General features: G+C 55.7%; 3 protein-coding genes across 5 annotated transcripts in view; 1 reads left to right on the top strand and 2 right to left on the bottom strand.

Moving 5' to 3' along the window:
• PDCD11 (programmed cell death 11) overlaps window positions 1-8546 on the top strand; it is a 42634-nt gene extending 34088 nt beyond the window's left edge. The window contains exons 26-36 of one of the 2 annotated variants that reach the window (XM_059169034.1): window positions 1448-1504; window positions 2027-2149; window positions 2765-2887; window positions 3310-3610; window positions 3846-3962; window positions 4658-4807; window positions 5031-5275; window positions 5968-6136; window positions 6686-6839; window positions 7303-7468; window positions 8200-8546. In XM_059169034.1, the coding sequence (XP_059025017.1) occupies window positions 1448-1504; window positions 2027-2149; window positions 2765-2887; window positions 3310-3610; window positions 3846-3962; window positions 4658-4807; window positions 5031-5275; window positions 5968-6136; window positions 6686-6839; window positions 7303-7468; window positions 8200-8371 (1777 nt within the window). In that variant the 3' untranslated portion in view covers window positions 8372-8546. Of the gene's footprint in view, window positions 1-1447; window positions 1505-2026; window positions 2150-2764; window positions 2888-3309; window positions 3611-3845; window positions 3963-4657; window positions 4808-5027; window positions 5276-5967; window positions 6137-6685; window positions 6840-7302; window positions 7469-8199 lie in introns of both variants that reach the window. The other variant, XM_059169033.1, reaches the window with a different exon arrangement.
• Window positions 8547-10166: 1620 nt separating this feature from the next.
• CALHM2 (calcium homeostasis modulator family member 2) lies at window positions 10167-14902 on the bottom strand. 2 transcript variants are annotated; one of them, XM_059169038.1, is made up of 3 exons: window positions 14557-14902; window positions 11895-12534; window positions 10167-11111 (listed from the first exon to the last, which is right to left on the bottom strand). In XM_059169038.1, exons 2-3 carry the CDS (start codon window positions 12447-12449, stop codon window positions 10695-10697), a joined length of 972 nt encoding a protein of 323 aa, XP_059025021.1. In that variant the 5' UTR covers window positions 12450-12534; window positions 14557-14902; the 3' UTR covers window positions 10167-10694. The 2 variants fall into 2 exon arrangements, with proteins under 2 accessions (XP_059025021.1, XP_059025020.1); XM_059169037.1 differs by having other exon boundaries at window positions 11895-12620; window positions 14557-14901.
• Window positions 14903-16416: 1514 nt separating this feature from the next.
• Window positions 16417-20687, bottom strand: CALHM1 (calcium homeostasis modulator 1). The gene is made up of 2 exons (XM_059172589.1): window positions 19996-20687; window positions 16417-17905 (listed from the first exon to the last, which is right to left on the bottom strand). Exons 1-2 carry the CDS (start codon window positions 20545-20547, stop codon window positions 17423-17425), a joined length of 1035 nt encoding a protein of 344 aa, XP_059028572.1. The 5' UTR covers window positions 20548-20687; the 3' UTR covers window positions 16417-17422.
• Window positions 20688-21460: the final 773 nt, after the last annotated feature.

Raw genomic sequence — 21460 nt, 5'->3', positions numbered from 1 at the left:
AGCTTTAGCATGATACTGTACAGACTTCAGAGAATCCAGGTTGGCTGGCAGTAGAGTGAGAAGCCTTGAGGAGAGAGGGAGGAAAGTTGTAATCTTCTTTCCCACTTCAAGTATCCCAGCCGCCAGCACCTGCCTAATAAACCCACCACCACTTATCAGAGCTGAACAGCACAGAGATATCCAGGGCCTGGGTGAAGAAAAGGAACACATCTGAGAAATCCATGATTGTCTTTGCTTTGTCTCTTTGAGGCTTAAAAATGTGGTTGTGGGGTGCCTTTGGGTCGGGTTATGATCCTTGGGTCCTGGGATTGAATCCCACATCGGGCTCCCTGCTTGGCAGGGAGTCTGCTTCTCCCTGTGATGCCGCCTCTACCGCGCCATGCTCGCTCGCTTTCTCTCGCTCGCTTTCATCTCTGTCTCAAATAAATAGATAAAAATCTTTTTAAAAATGTGGTTGTCGCTTTTAGCAAAATTTTCATTTTATTTTTTAAAGATTTTATTTATTTGACAGAGTAAGAGAGAGTATATGTGCTCACAAGCAGGGGAAGTGGTGGTGAGAGGGAGAAACAGGCTCCCTTCTGAGCAGGGAGCCCAATGCAGGGCTCAATCCTAGGACCTTGGGATCATGACCTGAGTGAAGGCAGATACTTAACCGACTGAGTCACCCAGGTGCCCCAAAATATTTACTTTAAATATATATTTTATTGTAGCCAAATCTGTGAGTTGTATTCAATTATGCTATCTGTCTAATGTGGAAAATAAACTAATTGCCTAAAGGTAGATGATCCCTAAGGTCCTTCCTGCTTTAGGGGCTAGGAGGCAGGAAAAATTTGGGACTATTGTCATGGGGAAAAATTTGGACTGTTGCTGAATTTCTTTCCACTGCTATGATTCAATACTTTGAAATTGTGACTTTGCATTGCCAAGTGCTGTTTTTGGAGAAAAAAGTTTGGAAACCTAACCAAAGAGTAAACCTTGCTTTCCCTCCTTGGAAGCCTCCCCTGCTCAGGCCTCAATGATCTGTTTCCTCTGATCTGCTGTCACGAACCTGCTCTAGGACCTAGGTCATCCCCTGGTTACAGTTCCCAGTGGTTAGTGGCTAAGACTGCACACCACTGGGATCCAACATCAGGCTGGTGTCACCTCCTCTGAGTACCCATGTGGTTCTGTGTGTCTTCCCAAGGGATCCATGCCTCCTTCGTTTTCTTCTCCCAGCACCTTTCTTGGGTAAGAAGACTAGGTAGTGAGAGGCTAGTAAACTGAGGCCCAGAGAGGTGACTTGTCCAGAGTCCCTCAGCACATTCTCAACAGAATGAAGAACAGAGCCCAGGTGTCCTGTCCCCTCACTCTGGCCTGTTGGTCAGCCTTGTGGAGAGGAAGCTCCAGCGTTCTGCTGTCTCCTGGGATGCTGAAAAGTCAGCATCTCGTTTTCCGGCTCTCATTCCAGGTGTTACGTCCTGGCTACTACAGGCCATGTATTGACTCTGTCACTGCGATCGTCCAGGTGAGTGTCTGTGGTCGGGAAGAGAAGGGCATGGAAGAGAGGCTAGGCTGCATAGACCTGACACAGAACTTGGGGCTTCCCCCCTTTCTTCTCTGCTCGTGCACTTTCTACCTGGCCCTGTTTATCCAGAAAAGCTGCAGGCATTCACATTGCTAGAAGAACCTGTTAGCGCAGACTCTTGTTGCCCAGGGCAAGGTTCAGACATCTGAATGAGTTGTTCAAGGTGGCCATCCAGTGACCCCGGTGAGGGGAGATGGTCCAACCCCTGGGTTCCATAGTTCATGGCTTGTGTCATGGAATGATTGGCCTGAAGTCAGCCTGTTCTGTGGTTAGAAATGGATGTTTTTGAGGCCAAGTCCTGACAGGAATTCAGAAGAGAGTATGGCTGGGCTCTGAAGGTATAAGCTTTTGGACGGGTCCAGAGTCGCATTCTTATATGTAGACTTTATCGCAAATGAGTAGGGGGTGAGAGTGGGGAAGGGAGGCTTGGAGGACATGTACATAAGCCTTTTATTCCTTTAGGACAAACCCGAAGACGAAGAGCAAAATAACTGATCCTGAGATCAACTCCATCCAGGACATTCAGGAAAGGCAGCTCCTGAGGGGCTACGTGAAGTCTGTCCAGCCACATGGCGTGCTCTTCCGGTGAGTGAGGTGGCGCTTGGTGGGCCTGATGTGAGCACCATCCCCCCACCCCTGGGCCTGTTCTGGTCCTTGTCTGTGGCGTTCCTTGGTCGCTTTCTCTGAAGAAGATAGAAAGGAAAAGGGAGGCTGAGTTCCCATCAGTTTATTAAAATTCTGAGATGTTTTTAGACTTTAAAAAAAGTTTTGAATTATTTTTATTGGTGTTTCGGACAAAGAGCATGGCATATTCAATTTCAATTTTAAATATATTTGGATTTTCTTTGGTTTAGTATTTGATCGTGATTGGTAAATGTTCTGTGAAATTACGTAGCATTCACAGCCAGTAGGGAGCAGAGCCTTTTCTGCCACAGCTTCGTCATTTTCATCTTCTCCAGCCGTTGAGACTCATGCGTTCTGGTGTTCTGGTGTGGGGTGGGAGACTCCCTTCAGTCCCTTCATTATACCTCGTAACTGTTGCTGTTTTACAAAGCTCTCTGTATCCTTTTGAGTGCTGGGAACTTCTGTCTGTCCTAAATCCTTGTCACAACTTGGGTCCCTGGGAAAGTGGAGGCACTAGGCTAGGCTGGGACTCTTGCTGTATTTATGATCACAGGACCCTTGTCTCTCTCCTGTCAGCCTTGGCCCCTCTGTTGTGGGTTTGGCCCGATATCCGTATGTCTCCCAGTACAGTCCATCTGACAAAGCCCTTTACAACAAACACCTCCCGGAAGGGAAGCTGCTCACAGCCAAGGTCCTGAGGTAGGTGTCTCCCCTGCCGCACCCTGCCCTGCAACCCCTTGTTTCCCTGGGAGCCCTGGGAGGAGATTCAGAGGTAAACTAGACACAATGCCTTGGGGGGGGGGTGGTACAGTGTTCACGTGAACACAGCCCCATTGTTTGGAGCCTTCTACCTCAGCCCTAGTCTTGGCTTCTGAAAGCTGATGCGGAGAATTTTCTGTGCATAGGCAATTGTTGTTGGGGACAGAGTAAGGGAACATCGCAGCTGCCCCCTGTATTTCACTGTTCAGCCTGATAAAATGTGGAGGTCGTTCTGAAAAATACTGAACGGATTCCAAGGCAGGGGGTGCCGGGCCCAGAAAACTGGGCTGCTCAAGAGAGGAAGGCCTGGGCTACCTGGTGTGTTTGTTGTCGTCATTGTCCTCCCTCCCTCCCTGTTGTAGCCTAAACCGTGAGAAGAACCTGGTAGAGCTGTCGTTCCTCCCTGATGACACGGGGAAGCCGGACGTGTTTCCTGCCTCCCTAGGACTGCCACTTCTAAAACAAGAGGAGAGGGAAAGGGAGGCAGCAGAGAAAGAGCACAAAGGAGAAGAAGAGAAGAAGAAGAATCCGAAAAGGAAAAGGAAGAGGAACCAGGAGGGGCCAGAGGAGGCACAACCGTCCGGCCAGGAGAAGAGTGAGGCCCAGAAACCGCAGGCAGAGAAGCGGGGCAGGCGGCGGCGCCGGGAGTCTGCAAGCGAGCAGGTGAGTCCCTCAGGGAGGGCGGCCCCCTCACGGGGAAGGGACTGTGCTTCACAGCCAGCCGGCCAGCCAAGTAGCCTTCTCTTGGACTGAGAGCCGTGTGAGTTCGGAGTCGGGCCCTGGGGGGTGCCAGGAAGGGCAGGGGGAGGGCATGGCCCTGGGCTGCCTGCGGGTTCTCCGGGGCAGGAGGGCGGCTCGCCATCTCTCCCCCACCCCGCCCCTGCCCCGTTGACCTCAGGAAAGAGTGAACAAGAAGCAGAAGAAAGTTGCTCCGTCAGAGGAGGATGACAGCGGTGTTGAAGTGTACTATCGGGAGGGAGAAGAGGAGGTGGAGGAGATGAATGTGCTGCCCAAGGTGAGGGACAGCGCTGAGGGGGAGAGGACCGGCTGTGCTGGGGAGGGAGGTCCATGGCCTGAGAGCTGGGCAGTCTTCGGCTCGTCCTCTTCTCTCCTATGGCCTAAGGCGGGGCTGCTAGGTCTTCACTTGGTCATTAGCAACCTGAGTTCGAGACCCTACTTTACCCAAGGAGTGGGCTGCATAAAATAAATTCTCATCAGTGTTTGTTGAGTAGAGTGGAATTAAATCAGTGGGATAGGCAAATAAAGGCTTAGCCTCTTTGAGCCTGTATCTCCCTCTGAAAGATGAGGACGGTACCATTTGGACAGAGGCCTGACTGTGGAAGGGCTGCCCAGACGTTAGGTACTCATATCCCTACACCCTTGGGACGCCTGTCCCAGCTCTGCTATCATGTTATACGCATATGGTACTTCATACAAGAACGTACGTAGGAATACACATACGTATGAGATTTTTTAAAATTTGTCTTTACATACGTATGTTTTATAAGCTTGTTTCCTAGATTAACTTAATTATAAGGAAATCTTTTACATCACTGCTATGTAGTTTCTCCAGCAGAGTGGGCCTGGCATAGCCTGGCCCTGGGAGGAGAGGAAGGTCCCTGGGTGTAGTGGGGGCCCTGGGTCCTCAGCGGAACAGGGGGGGAGAGCCCGAGCTGAGTGCTTTCCTCACACACCTCTGTGATCCTTCAGGGGAAGCCGACCAGGCCAGCAGAAGCGCCCCGGCTCCAGCTGTCCTCTGGTTTCGTTTGGGACGTGGGACTAGACTCTCTGACCCCGGCATTACCACCTCGAGGAGACAGCTCAGACAGCGAGGAGGACAACGAGCCGCAGCAGGCCACGGTGGCGTATTTTGCAGGGCTTTGTCCTTTAGCAGGGACCCCTGGGTGCCAGTCTCCTTTGCTCTGTCCAGGCCTGAGTGTCCTTTTGACAGAGCAGGGCAGTCTCAGGCCTGTGAGCAATCCTGGGGCTCACGGACCACCCTGTCAGCTCTGGCTTCCAGCACAGACCGCCTTAGTGGCCTGGGGAGCAGGTTACTCACGAGTTTTTGTGCCTTCCGTAGCAGAAGAAGAGCAAGAAGGAAAGGCTGCTGGAGAAGCAGAAGGCAGAGAAAGAACTGTCCCGCATTGAGGAGGCTCTCATGGATCCTGGGCGACAGCCAGAGTCAGCGGATGATTTTGACCGCCTCCTGCTTAGCTCCCCCAACAGCTCCATCCTGTGGCTGCAGTACATGGCCTTCCACCTGCAGGCCACGGAAATCGAGAAGGCCCGGGCCGTGGCCGAGAGGGCTCTCAAGACCATTTCCTTCAGGTCTTGGCTTGGCCCTCTGCTTGGGTAGGGGGTGGCTCTTGACAGGGAGGTGTCTCCCCGCGCTGCAGGCCTTGTCGCCTGCAGACCGTTTCCTCCTCAGGAGGCCGACAGCAGATTGGCTCGCTGCCATCAGCACCCGTGGGTTTTCAGGCTTCGGCTCCTAGCGAAACAGATCTGCTTGTTTATATTTTATGGTCCTCTTCACTGAGGTAGTGAAGGGTGACACTTACAGGAATCTCTGTGCTTAGATAAGGTGCCCAACTTGGAACAGAAGTAGAACAGGGACAATGACTGTGCACAGGTGGGTGCAGACACTCGGTAGCCACGTGCCAGGCACAGGGTTTCCACCAGCTGAGAGGAGGGTTGGCAAGCCTTTGCTTCGTTCTCTTAGTTTGGAGACAAAACCAGACCAGAGATTCTGTTCCTTTCTGGCCAAACCTTGAGCCAGGTTAAAATTTCGTGGGCTTTCTTTTTTGGAGTGGAGGCAGACACCAGGGAAGCCCAGCAGTCAGGGCCGGGCATGCCTGCTTCCATGAGAGCTGCAGCGGGGGCCATGGGCTCACTTGAGGGCGGGAGTTGAGGATGTGGATGGAGCCTGTGAAGGAAGAAGTAGTTCCAGGCAGCATCCCTAGGTGGTGTGCAGGCTTCCTTGGGCCGAGGTGATGGAGCTCATGTGCGGACTCTCTCTCCAGAGAGGAGCAGGAGAAGCTGAATGTGTGGGTGGCGCTGCTCAATCTAGAAAACATGTACGGCTCTCAGGAGTCACTGACCAAGGTCTTCGAGCGGGCTGTGCAGTACAACGAGCCTCTCAAGGTCTTTCTCCATCTGGCTGACATCTACGCCAAGTCAGAGAAATTCCAGGTAGGAGTCTGGGCCAGGTGGCCCACTGTCAGGCCGTCCTCGGCAACTCGGAAACCAATTCCTGGGGAGTCCAGGGAGTCTTCCACACAGGCTTGCTCTGTGACCTCTGGGCCCCAACTTGTTCATCTTCCAAGTGCGAGGAGTCCTTTCCTCCCACGTCTGCTTTAGGAAGGCAGGGCGAGGATGAGGGAAGTAGAGGGGACAGTGGACCCCTGTCGTGTATCTCGTGGGCATATAGCCACAAGGCAGCAGCTCAGCCACATGTCCCTTTTCTGTCTCTCCTCTTCTCCCTTGGCACTCTCATGTTCTTCTACTCTTACGACCTCCATACAGCACAGGATTAGTAGGCAGACTCCCTACCCTGTCAGGCCCTTTCTGTGCTCTCCCCATCTCTGGGAACCTGCCTGCTTTCCTCAGGATCTAGAGTTGCGCCTACTTAGTGACCAGAGTCTGAGGCCACGTCTAGCCTCGTGAGCGTACTGTCTGTCATTTGTTATTCTCCCTGTCTCAGTTGTTGCCCCCTCTGTCATATCACACTTCATATCACAGGAAGCTGGTGAACTCTACAACCGGATGCTGAAGCGGTTCAGGCAGGAGAAAGCTGTCTGGATCAAATATGGCGCCTTTCTTCTGCGGAGGGGCCAGGCTGGGGCCAGTCACCGTGTGATGCAGCGAGCTCTCGAGTGTCTGCCCATTAAAGAGCGTGAGTGCTCATCCCTAGCCTCCAGCCCCATTCCTGGTCACATTATGCTCTGTGATATCTGGGCGTAGGGATTGGAGGTTTTCTCATCTGATGGTGGTGTGGTATTAGGAAAGCCTGGTGGAGGGCATGGATCTCACTGTTGATTATATGCTCATGAACATCACATGTGTTGCATTTCAAATGCTAAACTTTTAGAGATGGAGGAACAAAAAATAATTAGTGCTGATTTTGTTGCCCCTGCCCCATCTCCTTTCTGAGCCCAGAGAGTGGGGTGTCTGCAGTGGGAGTCCTACATCAGTGCCCATTTGTGTATTTGGCCCCAAACTTTCCCAGTGTTCACTTGTCATCACCTAGATCTTGGAACCTATGAATAGGGAGTCAGGAGTCAGACTGTCCGTGCAGCACGTTATGCTGTGGGGAGGGGTCTCTTTGCTTTGTGTGTCTGAGCTGTCTCTCCCTGCAGATGTGGATGTGATTGCCAAGTTTGCCCAGCTGGAGTTCCAGCTGGGGGATGCAGAACGGGCCAAAGCCATTTTTGAGAACACACTGAGCACCTACCCGAAGCGCACTGACGTCTGGTCGGTTTACATCGACATGACCATTAAGCATGGCAGCCAGAAGGAAGTCCGGTGAGAGGCAAAGACAGGCCAGGGCTGAATTAACTTTGAAAGGTTCAGGATGTGGGCCAAGTGGATGAGTTTTACCCCCTGGAATCTTCTAGTATTCCCAGTTCTCTCACTAACTGGAAGAACAGCTTTGACATGACATACCCGGCCCTGTGGTACTCATTTTTTGACTTGTTTTGCTGCCTCAAGAGCCAGCCTCTGGTCTGTGCTGGAGTCTTGGGTGGGCAGTAGGCTGGCCCTGGTGTGGGGGTCAGAAGACTTGGGTTTCCCACATAATTCATAGAGCCTGGCTCTGGTGGTAGAGAATGGTCGCAGGCTTACTATTGTCACCTGCATCCCCAAAGGGGCAGAGAGGGTTAGAGACAGGTGGACTGAGGTCCCAAAAGAACTAGTGCCTTGGCGAAGCCCATCAGTGAGTTTGAAGCAGAGCTCTTGTCACAGATCCCTACCTTGTGTATATCCCCATCCTGGCAGCTTTGTCCTGACTCACTGTGTGACTTCAGGCCAGTGAGTCCTTTTAACACCCGTGAGTGTCTGTCTGATCTGGAAAGTGAGGGTGGCAGTCTCTCTCCCCGTGGACACCGTAGGAGTTAAGATGGTAGTAAATGTAAAGGTAGGAGTGAGGGTGCTGGGGAACGGGGGGCCTGGCTGCAGAGCCGCAGGGCAAGTAGACGAAAACTAGTCAGCGGTCCAGTGGCCGGGGCAGGAGGCAAATGCTGCTTTGCTTTTCACAGGGACATCTTTGAACGGGTCATTCATCTCAGCCTGGCCCCCAAGCGAATGAAATTCTTCTTCAAGCGCTACCTGGACTATGAGAAACAACATGGCACTGAGAAGGACGTGCAGGCAGTAAAGGCGAAGGCCCTGGAATATGTGGAAGCTAAGAGCGCCGTGTTGGAGGACTAGTGGCCAAGCTGGCCTTGGATGACCACATCAGCATTGAGCCAGCCCAGCTGAATCTCGGGCCCCTGGGCCGCCGGAAAACTGTGTTGCCTGAGGACTCTTATTTAAATGTTGCTTTTTCTGCAGCAACTTTATGGTAATCCTGTCAGGATGAAAAAGAATTTGAGCTTTCCTATAATTCCTTTTTGCATGTTTTATTTTAGTACTGCTTTATTTCATTCCCCCCCCCCCCATTTTTAGAACAAGAGAGAGAAAGCACATATGAGGGGGAAGGGGCAGAGGGAGAGAGAGAATCTCAAGCAAACTCACCGCTGAGCATGGAGCCCAACATGGGGCTCGATCTCACAGCCCCGAGATCATGAGCTGAAATCAGGGGTCAGACGCTTAACTGACTGAGCTACCCAGGTGCCCATTTTCCCTTTTTCTGAGGTTGCTATAAACAGCAGGCTCTTGCACTCCTAAAAGAGCGAAGACTCTCTCCCTCTTGGGGGTTTCCTGAGGAGGAGGAACGGAGGGGCTGACTCCTGACGATCTTGTGGTCAGGATCCCACTTTGGTCCTGGCAGCCTCTTGGTCCGCCAAAGAGAGTCAGCAGAACCCAGGGAGCGGGCCTTCTCCCCTAGGTCTCGGAGTCTCTGGGCGTTCCCTCAACCTGAGCTCAGCCAGTTCTTGTGCCCTTTTATGGAGTACGTGAGGCTGGGACAGGAGAACAAAGGCAGACCCCTTTGGGGAGGACTATTGGGGAACCGGGCCATCTGAGAGGAAAGCCATAAGTATTAGCTTAAATTACCTGGTGGTGTTTCCTCCCAGGCTTACCAGGCCCTGATTATCTAAGGTCTCCAAGGAGGGTGTCTCATTTGTGAAATGGGGACAAAAAGTCCTACCTTGAAGAGTTGTTCTGTGGATGGAATGAGAATGTACGTGTGCTGCCACAGGGCCTGTGGGTAGGAGGCTTGGTTAGGGTGTAGACTGCCATGCTGTGTGAGCTGGGAAGAACTGCCGGTTTCTCCTTGTGGCTCCTCTGGGAAGAGGTTGCTGGGTGGAGGGCATTGATTGGTTTGATGGTTTTCCTTGAGACTGGAGGGAATGGGGACAGGATGGGTCCCCTACACCCATACCTGCCTGTGACCATTGTAAACTTCCTAGAAAGATGGACTCCGTCTCCTTTCATCGTAATAATCCTGTATGTTTCAGAATTCTTGGACACCAGCGCAGACCCTGTAGTTGTTGAAGCCAGTTCCTGTTTAGCTTGGTCTTAAGGGGGTTAAATGTTTTCTTTGGCAGAGAGCTTCATGTGCCCTGAGAGCGGGAGAGCTTTTCCGTGGGAAGTGACTGGGTCGAATGCCAGGAAGCAGGACAGGGAGAGCATCAAAGGTTTTAGAGGTGGTGGAGGTGACCAGACAAGGGTGGGTGTGTGTGGGTGGGGGGAAAGGCCCAGCTGAGGCTGTCCTGGTTTTTTGGCGTTAGCACGGGCTGTAGGAGTCAGTCTGCCGTACTGAGTGTGCAATCTTCTGACTCATGAAATTGAAGCCAATTTTCCCTCTGAGAAAGGCCAGGTTTCACCTCCTCAAATCAAATCAGATAACTGGGTCTAATTGTCAAGACATCATCAGCCGTAGGGCCTTCCCAACACTTGGCTTTCTCCCTCCACCCCATCCTCCCTCCCATCCATTTTAATCTCACCCAGGGTGTCTCTGTCCCCCACCCCTCCCACAAAGGAGATGGGATTCGGGCCTGTCTCCATGGCTACCAGCCTACTGTGGCATGGCCCATCCAATCATGCAGACACCAAGCTAGTGCTTTATGCTAAGAAAAACTTTATCAAAAATTTAAGTATATAAAATAAAGCCAGAGGTGGATGTTGGAGGGCATCTCCCGGCTGAGCGCCCCCGAGCCAGGTACCCACGTGCAATCACGTGTACGTTAACCACACGGTATCCCGTACGAGGCGTCTGCTGGTGAGCTTCCCTGTCCCCTGGCTCCGCTGGCCATGGCTGCCGAGGCTTGGGGTCCCGCCAGTAAAAGGACGTCCGCATCATAGTTACGGAAGGACCAGTTCTACAGAAGGGTCTTTTCTCCCAAGCTGTTACTGAGTGGTTGCTGTTTGTTGGTGGGAGAGGGGATTTCTTCAGAGCTGGGGCCTTCCTGTTGGAGTGGACCCCGCTGTCTCCTCACTCTCCACACCCCGGGCTACTTTGTGCTCCTGGCTTCTGGCCCGTTTCCCTCCCAAGTGAAAAAAAATCCCCTTCTGATGCTGGTGGGAGCAGGCATGGAGTTCAGTTTGAGACCAAGTACCGTCCCCTGCAGAGAGGGTGGGGGCCGGATCCCTAGGAGGCGAGCGGGGCCATCTCCACGGTCTCGGGCGCTGCCCCGTTGCCCGTCAGACCCTGGGCCCACTTGTGCAGGCGGCTGTAGAGCGGGAGGCCCAGGTTCTCGCGGTACAGATAGACGCCGGTGATGGCGTTCCACTGCGGCCGAGGCTGTGTGCCTTCTACCGGGAACCTGGCCACCAGCTCTTCGTCCTCCTTGCTGAGCGCCACGAAGCCGAAGAAGCGGCGCACGTTGTTGGCGGCCAGCACCCGGGAGTGCACCTCCGCCGTGCGCTGGAAGAGCTGGTCCTCGCTGGCGCGGTACTGCGCCCAGTAGGCCTCCTGGCGGTAGCTGAGCGGCGAGCAGTAGTGCTTGAGGCACTTGGTCAGGAACACCAGGATGGCCACCACGCCGATGAGCAGCCACCCGAAGAGCTGGCCAGGGAAGGGGCAGGTTTGAGGAGGGGCAAGGGGCTGCCTGGACCCTCACCCGCCCCAGGAAGAAGCCGGACAAGCAGGTCAGAGGGCTTGGGCTGGGCTGACGCTGTGGGCCACACCCTCTGAGAGCATCTTCTGAGGGAAGCCAGCCCTTCCGGCTGGGATTCCACTCTGTCCTCACTCCTTCAAACTCATGCTCTGGTTTTGGGTTTTTTTTTTTTTTAGAAAATCTTGGGCTCCTTCCTGTCCCCCGCGTGCCCTGCTGCTCTGAGGAGCACTTCCAGCTGCGTGTTCTGCCCAGGCCTCTGCCCTGACGGACCCGTGCTCCCTCAGAAGTGAGCCACGGCTGAGGCTAGGATCAGGGCAGCAGCCGCCGCTTCCTGGCTCAAGGGACTCCCTGAGGTCAGCAACACCTGGGCTCCCTCAGTGCTGGGCTGGGGTCCTTCTGGGGATAGAAACTTGTCAACTCCTAGCTGACAGCAGATATTTTGTAAACTTACAGGGGCTCGTGCTCAATCTGGGACAAGTAGCGATGACTGGGATCAAGCCGAAGTCTGAGCCCAAAGAACGTTCCTTTAATGTTTAAAACTTGCCTCACCAAGTCCTAAGCCACAGGCTACCCAGCCCAGATACTGATGCTGATGATCTAGTGCTTTCCTGGAGACCCTAGCCCCCGAGGACTAGCTCTGGCTTCAACTCTGGACCCCCCGCCCCCGGTACCTCCCCATCTGCCATAGCCTAGGGAAGAAGGAAGAGGAGCTTCCCCTTGCACAGCCTTACCTGGGACTCATACTTGAGCCTGCGGGTGACCTCCTCCCGGAAGCCCGACATGTTGGCAGGGCCCTCCCCGCAAGGGAACCTGGCCAGGATTTCGGCGGCATGGGCTGGTGGGAAGCCCTTCTCCCCGGCTGTGAGGGAGGACGGGTCCACAAACTCGCTGAGAGCACACACGTAGGCCTCACCTCGAAGCAGGGAGATGACAGACCAGGTGACGGGGGCCACAGCCGCACGGCCCAGGATGGAGCTGAGGAGGAGGAAGTTGGGGGCGGCCGAGCAGTTCTTGGTCCTCCGGTACTGGCACTCGGCGACTAGGTTCCAGGTGTGGTTGTTGAGGATGACCCCGATGAGGAAGAGCGCCAGGGCCGGCACACCGATGGCTGTCAGCCCATACAGGTAGTTGCGGGCGGGCGAGCAAGGGCAGTGGAAAGCCACCACGGAGAACAGCTCCTGACTGCCTACTGTGCCCAGTGCCACCAGCCCATTAAAAATCATTACGTCCTTGCTCTTGAAGAAGAGTGATAGGAAGCGGAAGTTCTCTGCAATCAGGGCTGCCATGGTGCTGCGTCAGTGGCGGGGACCGTCGGCAAGGCTGGGGTTGGGGGAGACCAGGATCAATGCTTCCTGATGGTTCCTGATGGGACTAGGAGGGAATGGAGGCTGGTGGGTATCTGAAGGCAGGGCACGGTCTTGCCATTTTATCTCCTCCAGTGGCCAGCCTGGTGCTTCCTATAGGATAAAGGAAGCTGATAAATGTTTGCCTTGGAAAACTGTAAGGAATCGAGGGGATCCTGTATGGCCAAGCTAGTGAGAAAGGAGGAGGCTTAGGGAACCCTGGGACCTTGGGGACATGGTGACAGCTGCTCACTGAGCTCCCGCTGGGTGTCAGGTGCTTTCTATCCCTCACTACCCATCATCATGATCCCCCAGGGAGCTGCCCAGTCCCGTGTGCATAGAGGTGAGGGGCTTGCCCGGGACATAAAAGCGGCAGAGCTGAGATTCAGGCTCAGGTCCGTCTGCCTCAGGCACTTGGGTTCTTGTTAAAACCACAGGCTTCCCTTGCTGTCGGGATTAAGGATGGCCCTGTGGCGCCAGGGAAGGTGGGGTCCCGGTAGTTCTAGGACGCTGAGGGACCTAGGACTATTGGGGGCTGTTTCCTCCAGGCCTCTAGCCCATGGGCACCCCAGCTGCAGTGGGTGTCCTGGGGGAGCAGTGGGTGTCCTGGGAGATAAGGGCATGGGTTTGCCTCAGTGGCATGGGGTGGTGTGGAGGAGAGAGTCTCTGGTCAGTGCCCAGCGAGGCACAGTGTCCCAGAGTTCATGAGAACTTTCCATTTTAGAGACCTCAGAGTCCAGACTGGTTTAGGAGATTCTGGCTGTCAATACATCCCATGACTTTTCTCTGGGTCTGTATCCTCATCCGTGAAAAGAGGATAAATCCTCCTGGCCCTTGGTCTCCCCGTAGGGATGCTGGCGGGAAAAGAAAGGGAATAAATGATGCCTGACCATTGTCCTCCGTGTGAGACCCTCCATTTCACCCTCACCTCCCAGAGGTGAGGCAGTGGGGATGATTCTCCTTCCTGCCAAGATCTGAGGCCTAAAGAGGAGAACACGCCTCACTTGAGGCCATGACAGCACGGAGGTGTCTGGGCAGGACTTCTGAGCCTAACCTAAGGAGGTTTGGGAAGCAGACAAGGGTGAGTCGAGCCAAGTGAGTCCTCTGTTTTCTTAGTCTCCGGCCCTTGCTCTGTGCTCATCCATGGGAGTCCTGGGGAACATTCCCTTCCCCACCCGTTACCCCTGCCCTATGTAGCAGCCTCCCAGGGGGCTGCCCAGCCTACCAGTGACAGAGAATGGAGGCCGAGGCTCGACCATTCCCACCAGCCCATCCCCAGTTTGTTCGGCCGTGATCTGGGCTCCAGTGTGCCAGGAAGTGGGCTCCCTTTCTAGGCCCCACCCACACAAGCAGAGACACAGCCTAGGGTGTGGCCCATGTTCTCCCCATCTGGGGGTTGAAAAACAAAACTCCACAGCCAGAAGCAGCCAGGGAATGGAGGGATAGGGTGGGCAGCAAACAGAGGTGGGGAGACCGGCCACATTTCCTTCTGTGCCTCTTTACGCCAGCAGTACCCCCCCCCCCACCCGCACCACGCCAGTCTCTGCCAGTGTTGCCAGATGGGATGGGCAGAGCTCGGTGACCACGTGGGGAGCCAGGAGGAGGAGGGATCTGACTCTTCCTCCCAAGCCCAGGGCAGGGACTCCATCCTACACCCTGGGAAAGAGTTTGTAATGTTGCCAGGACTGAATGGGTTAAAGGCAGGCTCCTCTCTTCCTTTTCGCCTCTTGACTTCAGGGCTTCTCATGAGCTTTCATGGGGCCCTGGGTTCATAAACTGCCCAAAGTGGGGTACAAGATATCAGAACACAGAGGATGGTGAGCAGTGGAAGGATGAGGCCATCATCTGAGACTCCTGAAACATCTGGGCCTGGGTGGGACCTGCTACAACAGCAGTCAGGGCAGAAGACAAGACAGCCTGGGAGAGGGCCGCCCAGAGGAGCCTCAGTGAGAGGCCCTTCTCCTCAGGACAATCCCTTTGGGCAGCCTTGAGCAGTCCTGCCATGCTCCCCCTGTTGCCTGGCACGCCCCAGGGAGGGGCCCTTCCTTACCTGGGGCCAGCTGTGGTGCCAACCAGTGGCTCCAGCCTTAGCGGGGCGTAGGCCTGCAGGGCGGGCCCCCCAAGTGCTGCCGGCGCTGCCGTCCACGGGCTCCCTTGTGCTTTCTTCTGCATCAGAGCAGGAAGCTTGAGACCAGCAGGGCCTGGGGCCGGTGGTGTTTTCAAAGAAACAGCAAGCTGCGAGTGGAAAAACAGCCTCCCTCCGGCGCCAGGCAGGGGAGGGCGGGCAGGGAGGGCGGTGCAAGAGGAGAGGAAGTTGGGCTGCCTGTTCAGCGGCCAGCGGCAGTGGCCCAGCCTGTGCCTGGCCTTGCCTTCCCCTCTGAGCCAGCTGCCCCGGCGGCCTGCACACCAGTGGGACCAGTTCCGGGGGGCCTGCTGGGACATCCTGCCTGGGCCTGCCCTCCCTGTCAGTTTCAGGAGCACTCTCCATGCCGGATTCCTGCTGGACCCCAGCAGGGTTGGGGGGGGGGGGCGGGCCATGCCATCAGAGTGACGGGGAGCCCTAGTAGGATGCACGGACCAGGGCCTCTGCACCTTATTCTGGCTCTTCTCCCTCAGAGCCCTCCTGCGCCTGCCCATCCTCCTCCTGACTGCTGACTTTTCCGTCCATACTTCAGCTGATTCCCAGGTATTGCTTCCAATCTCAGGAGGGCTGGCAAGTGATTCTCTGAGGCCCTGTGGGCAGAGCTCTGGGTGGTGGGTGGAAATTACAACAAGGCAGGTTTGTTACCATCAGAGCTGCCCAGCCTGTCCCAGAAAGTGGTCATGAGCTCCCCATCCGTGGGCATGTGCAAGCTGAGGCTGAAAAGTCATGGATCAAGAACGCTAAAGGGGAGAACCCTGTCCAGGGACAGGCTAGATGACACCTATGATTAAGGGAGACCCCCAGTCTCCCGTCAGTTCTGCAAGAGCTTGCGGTTCTAGGATGGTGGGACTGCTCAGTGCCATGCTGTGCTTGTCACGGGCAGCGATGAAGGGAAAGACCAGTGTTTATTATCCAGGTCCTCCCATGTGCCAAACACCACTCCAGATTCTTCCTCCAAAGTTACCCTTTTTATTCTCACCATGCTTGTGAAAAGTGGGTCCTTTTAAAGTTCTATTTTACAGATAGACACACTAAGGTTTAGAGGGATTTGGTGAGGTCTTACTGCGCTAGTTCTTGAACCCCAATCTGCTTGACCCAAACCTTTGTTCTTTGACATTTGTACCTCCTGATATCCTGGGCTGGCTTTTCGCACTGGAAGCCCCTCCCCACCCACCAACAGAGACCTGGTTTCTATGCCTTTGAACCCTGTCCTCATTCAGGGTCTTGATGAAGTCCCACCCCCAGAGGAGCCCTCCAGCCTCTCCATCAGCCTCCTGGGCCTACAAGGCTCATTCTTCTCCCAAACAATGAAAGGAATGCAGACCAGGTCTCAGAAGTGGGAATGGAGGGAAGAATAGATGGGAAGAAGGGAAATCATGAAAACAATGTTGCAGGAATCTACATTACATTAACCACCATGTACCTAGGGCCTGTTTTGTCCCACAAACTTCACACGCTTTGCCTGTTTTCTGATTACAACAACACCATCAGGTAGGTGCCCTCATCCCCGTTATATAGATAGGGAAACTGAGGCACAGAAAAGGAAGCAATTGGCCTGAGGGACACTCTAAGTGGTAGTGGTAGAGCCAGCCTTTGACCCAATTCTCTCTCGTTCTGGAGTCTGAGCTTTTTCCACTCTAGGCAGCTCCCCAACCCCACCCCTCCACCCTCATCCCTACCTCAGACCACAGCATCTTAGCACTCTGGAGCCCCCTCCCCAAGGGTAGGGGTTTTGAGAAAATGGAAAGATACCAGCTTCTTTTCTTTTCTAAATGCCCAAGCTCTGGGGAGGTCTGATTTCCCTGAGACTGGGATGTGAAGGAGGCATTCAGGTGGTCTCCAAGGAGCCCTCCAAGGGAGGATGGTGTGGTCTGAATGTGTCCCCCCAGATTCATGTGCTGAATCTTAACTCCCCAAGGGGATGGTGTGAGGGGGTGGGGCCTTTGGGAAGTGCTTAATCAGGAGGGCAGAGCTTCATGAATGGGATCAGTGCCTGGAAAAGAGGCTCCAGGGAGCCCCCTGCCCCTTCTACCTGTGAGGACATGGCAAGAAGTCCCTGATTTGGAACCAGGAAGAGGGCCTCCATTAGAATGTGACCTTCACAGGACCATGATCTTGGACCTCCCGCCTCCAGAACTGGGAGAAGTTAAGTTTTGTTGTTTCTAAGCGACTCAATCTGTGGTGTTCTGCTGTAGCAGCTTCACAAGGCTAAGACAGGAAGACTCTCGTGCTCAGGACTAAATAAATGTATAGTCCACTTGACAAGTGTTGAGTGGCCTCCATGTGACCACACGCTCTGGCTTCTGCTGAGTAGACCTAACTTCTGGCATGTTGTCTCCTCTCCTGCCACCGCAGGTGTGTTACATCAAGTGAGGCTGGGGGCCATGTCCTCACGGCCCAGCTACAGCCTCATTCAGGAGATGGACCCAAAGCAGAGGGTTCCTGCTTTGTGAGACAGCCAGCCGCCCTCCCACTCCCTGAGCCTTGAGCATAAGGGAACAGAGATCATAAAAATTCACAGCGAGGGTGGCCATGGGACCCAAGAGGAGACAGTGAAGTAGAGATGAACTGGCTGGGGAGGGGGCTGGGCAGGTGGGAGCTTGTCCACCCAGACCCCCCAGCCAGTTCTGAGGCCTTCTGACTAATACTGCTGTATTGCAGCTGGGGCACTGATGTCCCCTTCCAGCTCCCAGGTGAGCGCCTGTGCATGTGGGTCTGTCGCAGAGGTCCGCGCTGTGGCACCGGCAGGCTTCATTCACTTTTCCATCTCAGCTCACACTCTGCTGAAGTAGGTGGCCACCTCCTTGCGTGGAGCCTGGGGCCCGCCCCCCGCCCAGCCGTTGCCCAGCATGGGCTCCTCCTGGCCCAGCCGCAAGGGCGGCTTGCATTTGTGCCAGCTGGCCAGCAGCCTGTTCATGGTGCCTTGATCCGTGATGCCTCGTAGCTTCTCCCTCTCCTCCTCGGCCCCATCCGTGATCGCAGGGGCAGCTGAGCCATCAGGGGCCGTGGCTGCTGCCCCGTGGGTGTGACCCAGCTCCAGGTCGTGGTTCATGGCCTCGAAAAACTGCTGGATGCAGACCTTGGCGAAGGCCTTGGCGTGCTCCGTGCACGTCTCATCGAAGAGCTTGCGCTCGATGTTGATATAGTGGGCCCAGTACTTGCTTTGGAGGAAGGCGGCCTGGGTGAAGCAGGGCCGCACAGAGCGCACGACGAACGCCAGCAGCGTGGTCAGCAGCACAAAGGACCAGCCGAGGGCCTGCAGGGGAGAAGGGAGAGAGTGGCTGGCCCCGCCCTCTGGCCTCCCAGGCCTGTCTACATCCCCACAAAACACCCTCCCTCAGGGCCCTTAGGGGAGAGAGTGCAGACTAGGCAAATGATTTCCCCTCTTGGCTTCCGTTTCCTTTTCTGTCCAATGGGCATCTCGTGGAAATGAGATCCTCTGTAGAAAATGCCCCATGGGTGGGCCTGGCACTCAATACGTAGGAGATAACTGGGCAGACCTCAGACTGAGGCCACCTGGCTTTGGAACCTGTCTCCAGTCCTTACTAGTTGACCAGGAGCAAGGTACCTGACTTCTCTGTGCCTTGGTTTCCCCACCTATAAAATGGGGCTGTTGGTAGTGCGGATCTCGTCAGGTTGTCATGAGGACTAAAGGTAATCACGACTAGCACAGTGCCTGGTACACAGTTGGTGCTCAGTAACGATGAGCCACTACGATTACGTCAACAGGCCCTCACTAACCATGCCTCTTCCTTGACCTCCTGAGGCAGAGGGACCCTCGTCTGAGCTTTGCTCCTCTCCTCCGGCTCCTGGTGTTGTCTACCTTTTGGGAGCTGGCCTTAAATGAGCCTCCTCTGTGTGGGCTCTGAGCTAGGCCTCAAGGGTCACAGAGACAAACCAGACACTTGCTCCAACTGTGCTGAAGAGCGCTAGACATTTGGGTGCCAGACCCGTTCTGCCAATCATTCAGCGACAGGCCTGGGGCAGGAGGCTCTCCTAAGCTGGGCTTCCGGGTCAGCCCCCAGCTGCACAGAGAAGCGCTGGCCGGGTCAGGATGAGAGAGGTGGGTAAACGCCTGTAAACGGGGCCGGGGGCTTGTGGCCGAGCACATGCGGGCTGCCAGGCTATAGAGCACGTGTTGGGTCTGGGGGTGTAGGCATCTACTGTGCCCGTCGGACAGGCAACGTGGCCCCCGTGGGGCTGGATCTCCTCATATTTCTGGGAAAGCCGGAAGTCTGATTTTTGTGTGAAAATGTCTGGTTTTCCAACATTGCCGAGTTGAATTTTGAATTCACCCGGAAGGCCAGACGAAACATGTCCCTAGGCCAGGCAGCCTGCCCTCCGGGGGCCCTTTCAGTTCATGATGCAGTGGTTTAAAGGTCAGGCAGAGGGACAGCTGTCCGAGGCCCTGAGGCCTGGGAAAATGGCTCAAGTGCCCACAGGGAGGAAGTGGTTTAGAAGGAAAGCAAAGCTGGGACACTCGGAGCCACATTCACGTGGGGCCTCTGATGGGGATGTGGGCCCCACAGGAGGGCCAGAGCCAGGGAGCTGGTTGTCTGGACTTGCCAGAGCAGAGTGTTCCTCTAGCTCTGGTCCGGGAGGCCGGGGCCCCCGCATCCTCCCTGCCCTTCTGACATGGGGCTCCTTCCTCCCTGTGCTGTTATGACTGCAGGAAAGGCCTGGGGGCTTCGAAGGGGGGCGGGTCCAGAGGGGCAGAAGACAAGACAGTGGAGTCCTCCCCTGGATTTCCCTGTCAGTGGGCCCTCCAACCCTGCCTTTAGGGCATATCCCAACAGAGCATCCCCCTCACCCAAGCGCTCCCTTCCAGGGTTACTGGGACCCTCAGATCCCACTCTCTGAGAGTAGGGAAGCACCTGCTGGGGGCATTTGCTAGGGAAATGTACCCAAATGGCCCAGCCACCCACCTGCCTCACCACTGCTCTGGCCTGGAAGGAGAAAACGATGCAAATACACCAGGCTTCCCAGCTGGAGCTCTGGATGGAGGAGGTGGGGCTGGCCGAGCTATTAGGACTACTCTAGGGACCTCAAGACAGGACACAGGCCTCTGGACGAAGCTAGCCACAGCGCTTTTTCCAGGTGGCCTGGATCCAGGGAAGACACACAGCTCTGCCTTCAGAAGCCCTGGCCTCCGCTGGGATGTGCCCCTGCCCCAAAGACCTCCGACTGAGGGGAAGCCCCAGCCCAGTGTGGGGAGCTCCCATCTATGGGGTAAACATGACTGTGCCCTGAGGAAGCCCTATTTCAAGAGGTGGGGGATTGGACCTTTGCCAGAGGGACCCCGGGCCGTGAGGGAAGACCCAGGCCAAGGCCATGCCGCCCCCTCACCTGGGAGATGCAGCGCAGGTAACGCACGGCCACGTCGCGGGCCAGCAACCAGTCGCCATCATAGACGTCAGGGCAGGGCACCCGGGCCAGCAGGCGGGCGAGCTCGGGCGCAGAGAGACCAGGGGCCAGGCTGCCGTTGCCCAGCACCGTCACGGGCACGGCAGTGCAGAAGGCGCAGAGGAAGCATTTGCCATCCAGCAGCGTGACGGCCACCCAGACGATGGGCGCGATGAGGGCGCGCTGGGCCATGGAGCAGAGCATGTACCGCAGCACGGCGGGGTCCTTGGTCCGGCGGCCTGGGGGCCGCTTCCACTCCTCGGCCAGCATGGACACGTTGTTGTTCACCACCAGGCCGAGCAGGAAGAGCACGAGGGGGGGCGCCAGCAGGATGCCCGCGCTGTAGGCCGCATTGTACCCCGGCAGGCAGGGGCAGCTGAAATCGAAGGCAGAGTACATCTGGGCGCTGGCCAGGGCCATGATGCCGCAGATGCCGTTCATGAAGGACTCCTGGTTGGACTGCAGGAACTGGAAGATCATCCGGAACTTGTCCATTGTGCCCCCCTTGGGCCTGGAGGCCTCCTCACACCGCGCCCCTGCTTTAGGACGGCCCCTGGGGCTTGCTCCGCCTGGCAGGTGCCCACTGCATGGCTGGGACAGGCAGAGCTCAGGGCCGTGGCTGAGGTCACTGTCTCTTTGAAAACCTTCTGGTGAGGGGCTGGCTGGGAAGGCACGCATCAGCCAATCCTGTGGGTCCTGCCCGGGTTCGGCCCCTCCCCTGCCTTCCTTGCCTGGATTTCTCTCTCCACGGCTGCCTCCAGCACTGGGAAACCACAGGGGTCACACCTTTTGGAGACCAGTTCTCTGTGGGTGTGAGAGGAGGCTCAGAGGCAGGCTGAGAAGACACTGTCTCAGCAGGGGTCGGGTGTGGGAGAAGCCAGGGCTGTGGCAGGGCCTGAGCTTCTTGACCTTTTCCCCTGGGTTCCTAGAAAGCAGGGGAGCTCTCCCCCTTCTGCACTTCCCAGTGGGTCTTTCCTCCATGTTGTATGAGGGCTCATGAGGGCTCCTCTGTCAGTGCAGACAGTGATGGTTTGACAAGGTAGTCACGGTGCTGATGGTGGCGGCTGTGATGGGGGCAGTAATGGTGGTGGGGATGGTGAAAGTGAGAGTGGTTCTGATGACAGTGGTGGAGGTGAACATGCTGTTGGTGCTGTTCCTGGTGGTGGTGGTGCTGGTGCTGGTGATGGTGGTGGGGATGGCAGAGGTGGTAGCGGCCATGGTGGTGATGGGGTAGTGTTGATGGTGGTAGTGGGGATGGTGGTGGTGGGGATGGCAGTGTTGGTGGTGGGGATGGTGGTGATGGTCATGGTGATGGTGGGGATGGTGGTGATGGTCATGGTGATGGTGGTGGTGGGGATGGTGGTGATGGTGCTGGTTATGGGGTAGCGTTGGTGATGGTAGTGGTGGT

Source organism: Mustela lutreola, chromosome 4 (genome assembly GCF_030435805.1).
Source record: "Mustela lutreola isolate mMusLut2 chromosome 4, mMusLut2.pri, whole genome shotgun sequence".
NCBI lineage: Eukaryota > Metazoa > Chordata > Mammalia > Carnivora > Mustelidae > Mustela > Mustela lutreola.
This window is presented reverse-complemented; position numbering and strand designations above follow the sequence as displayed.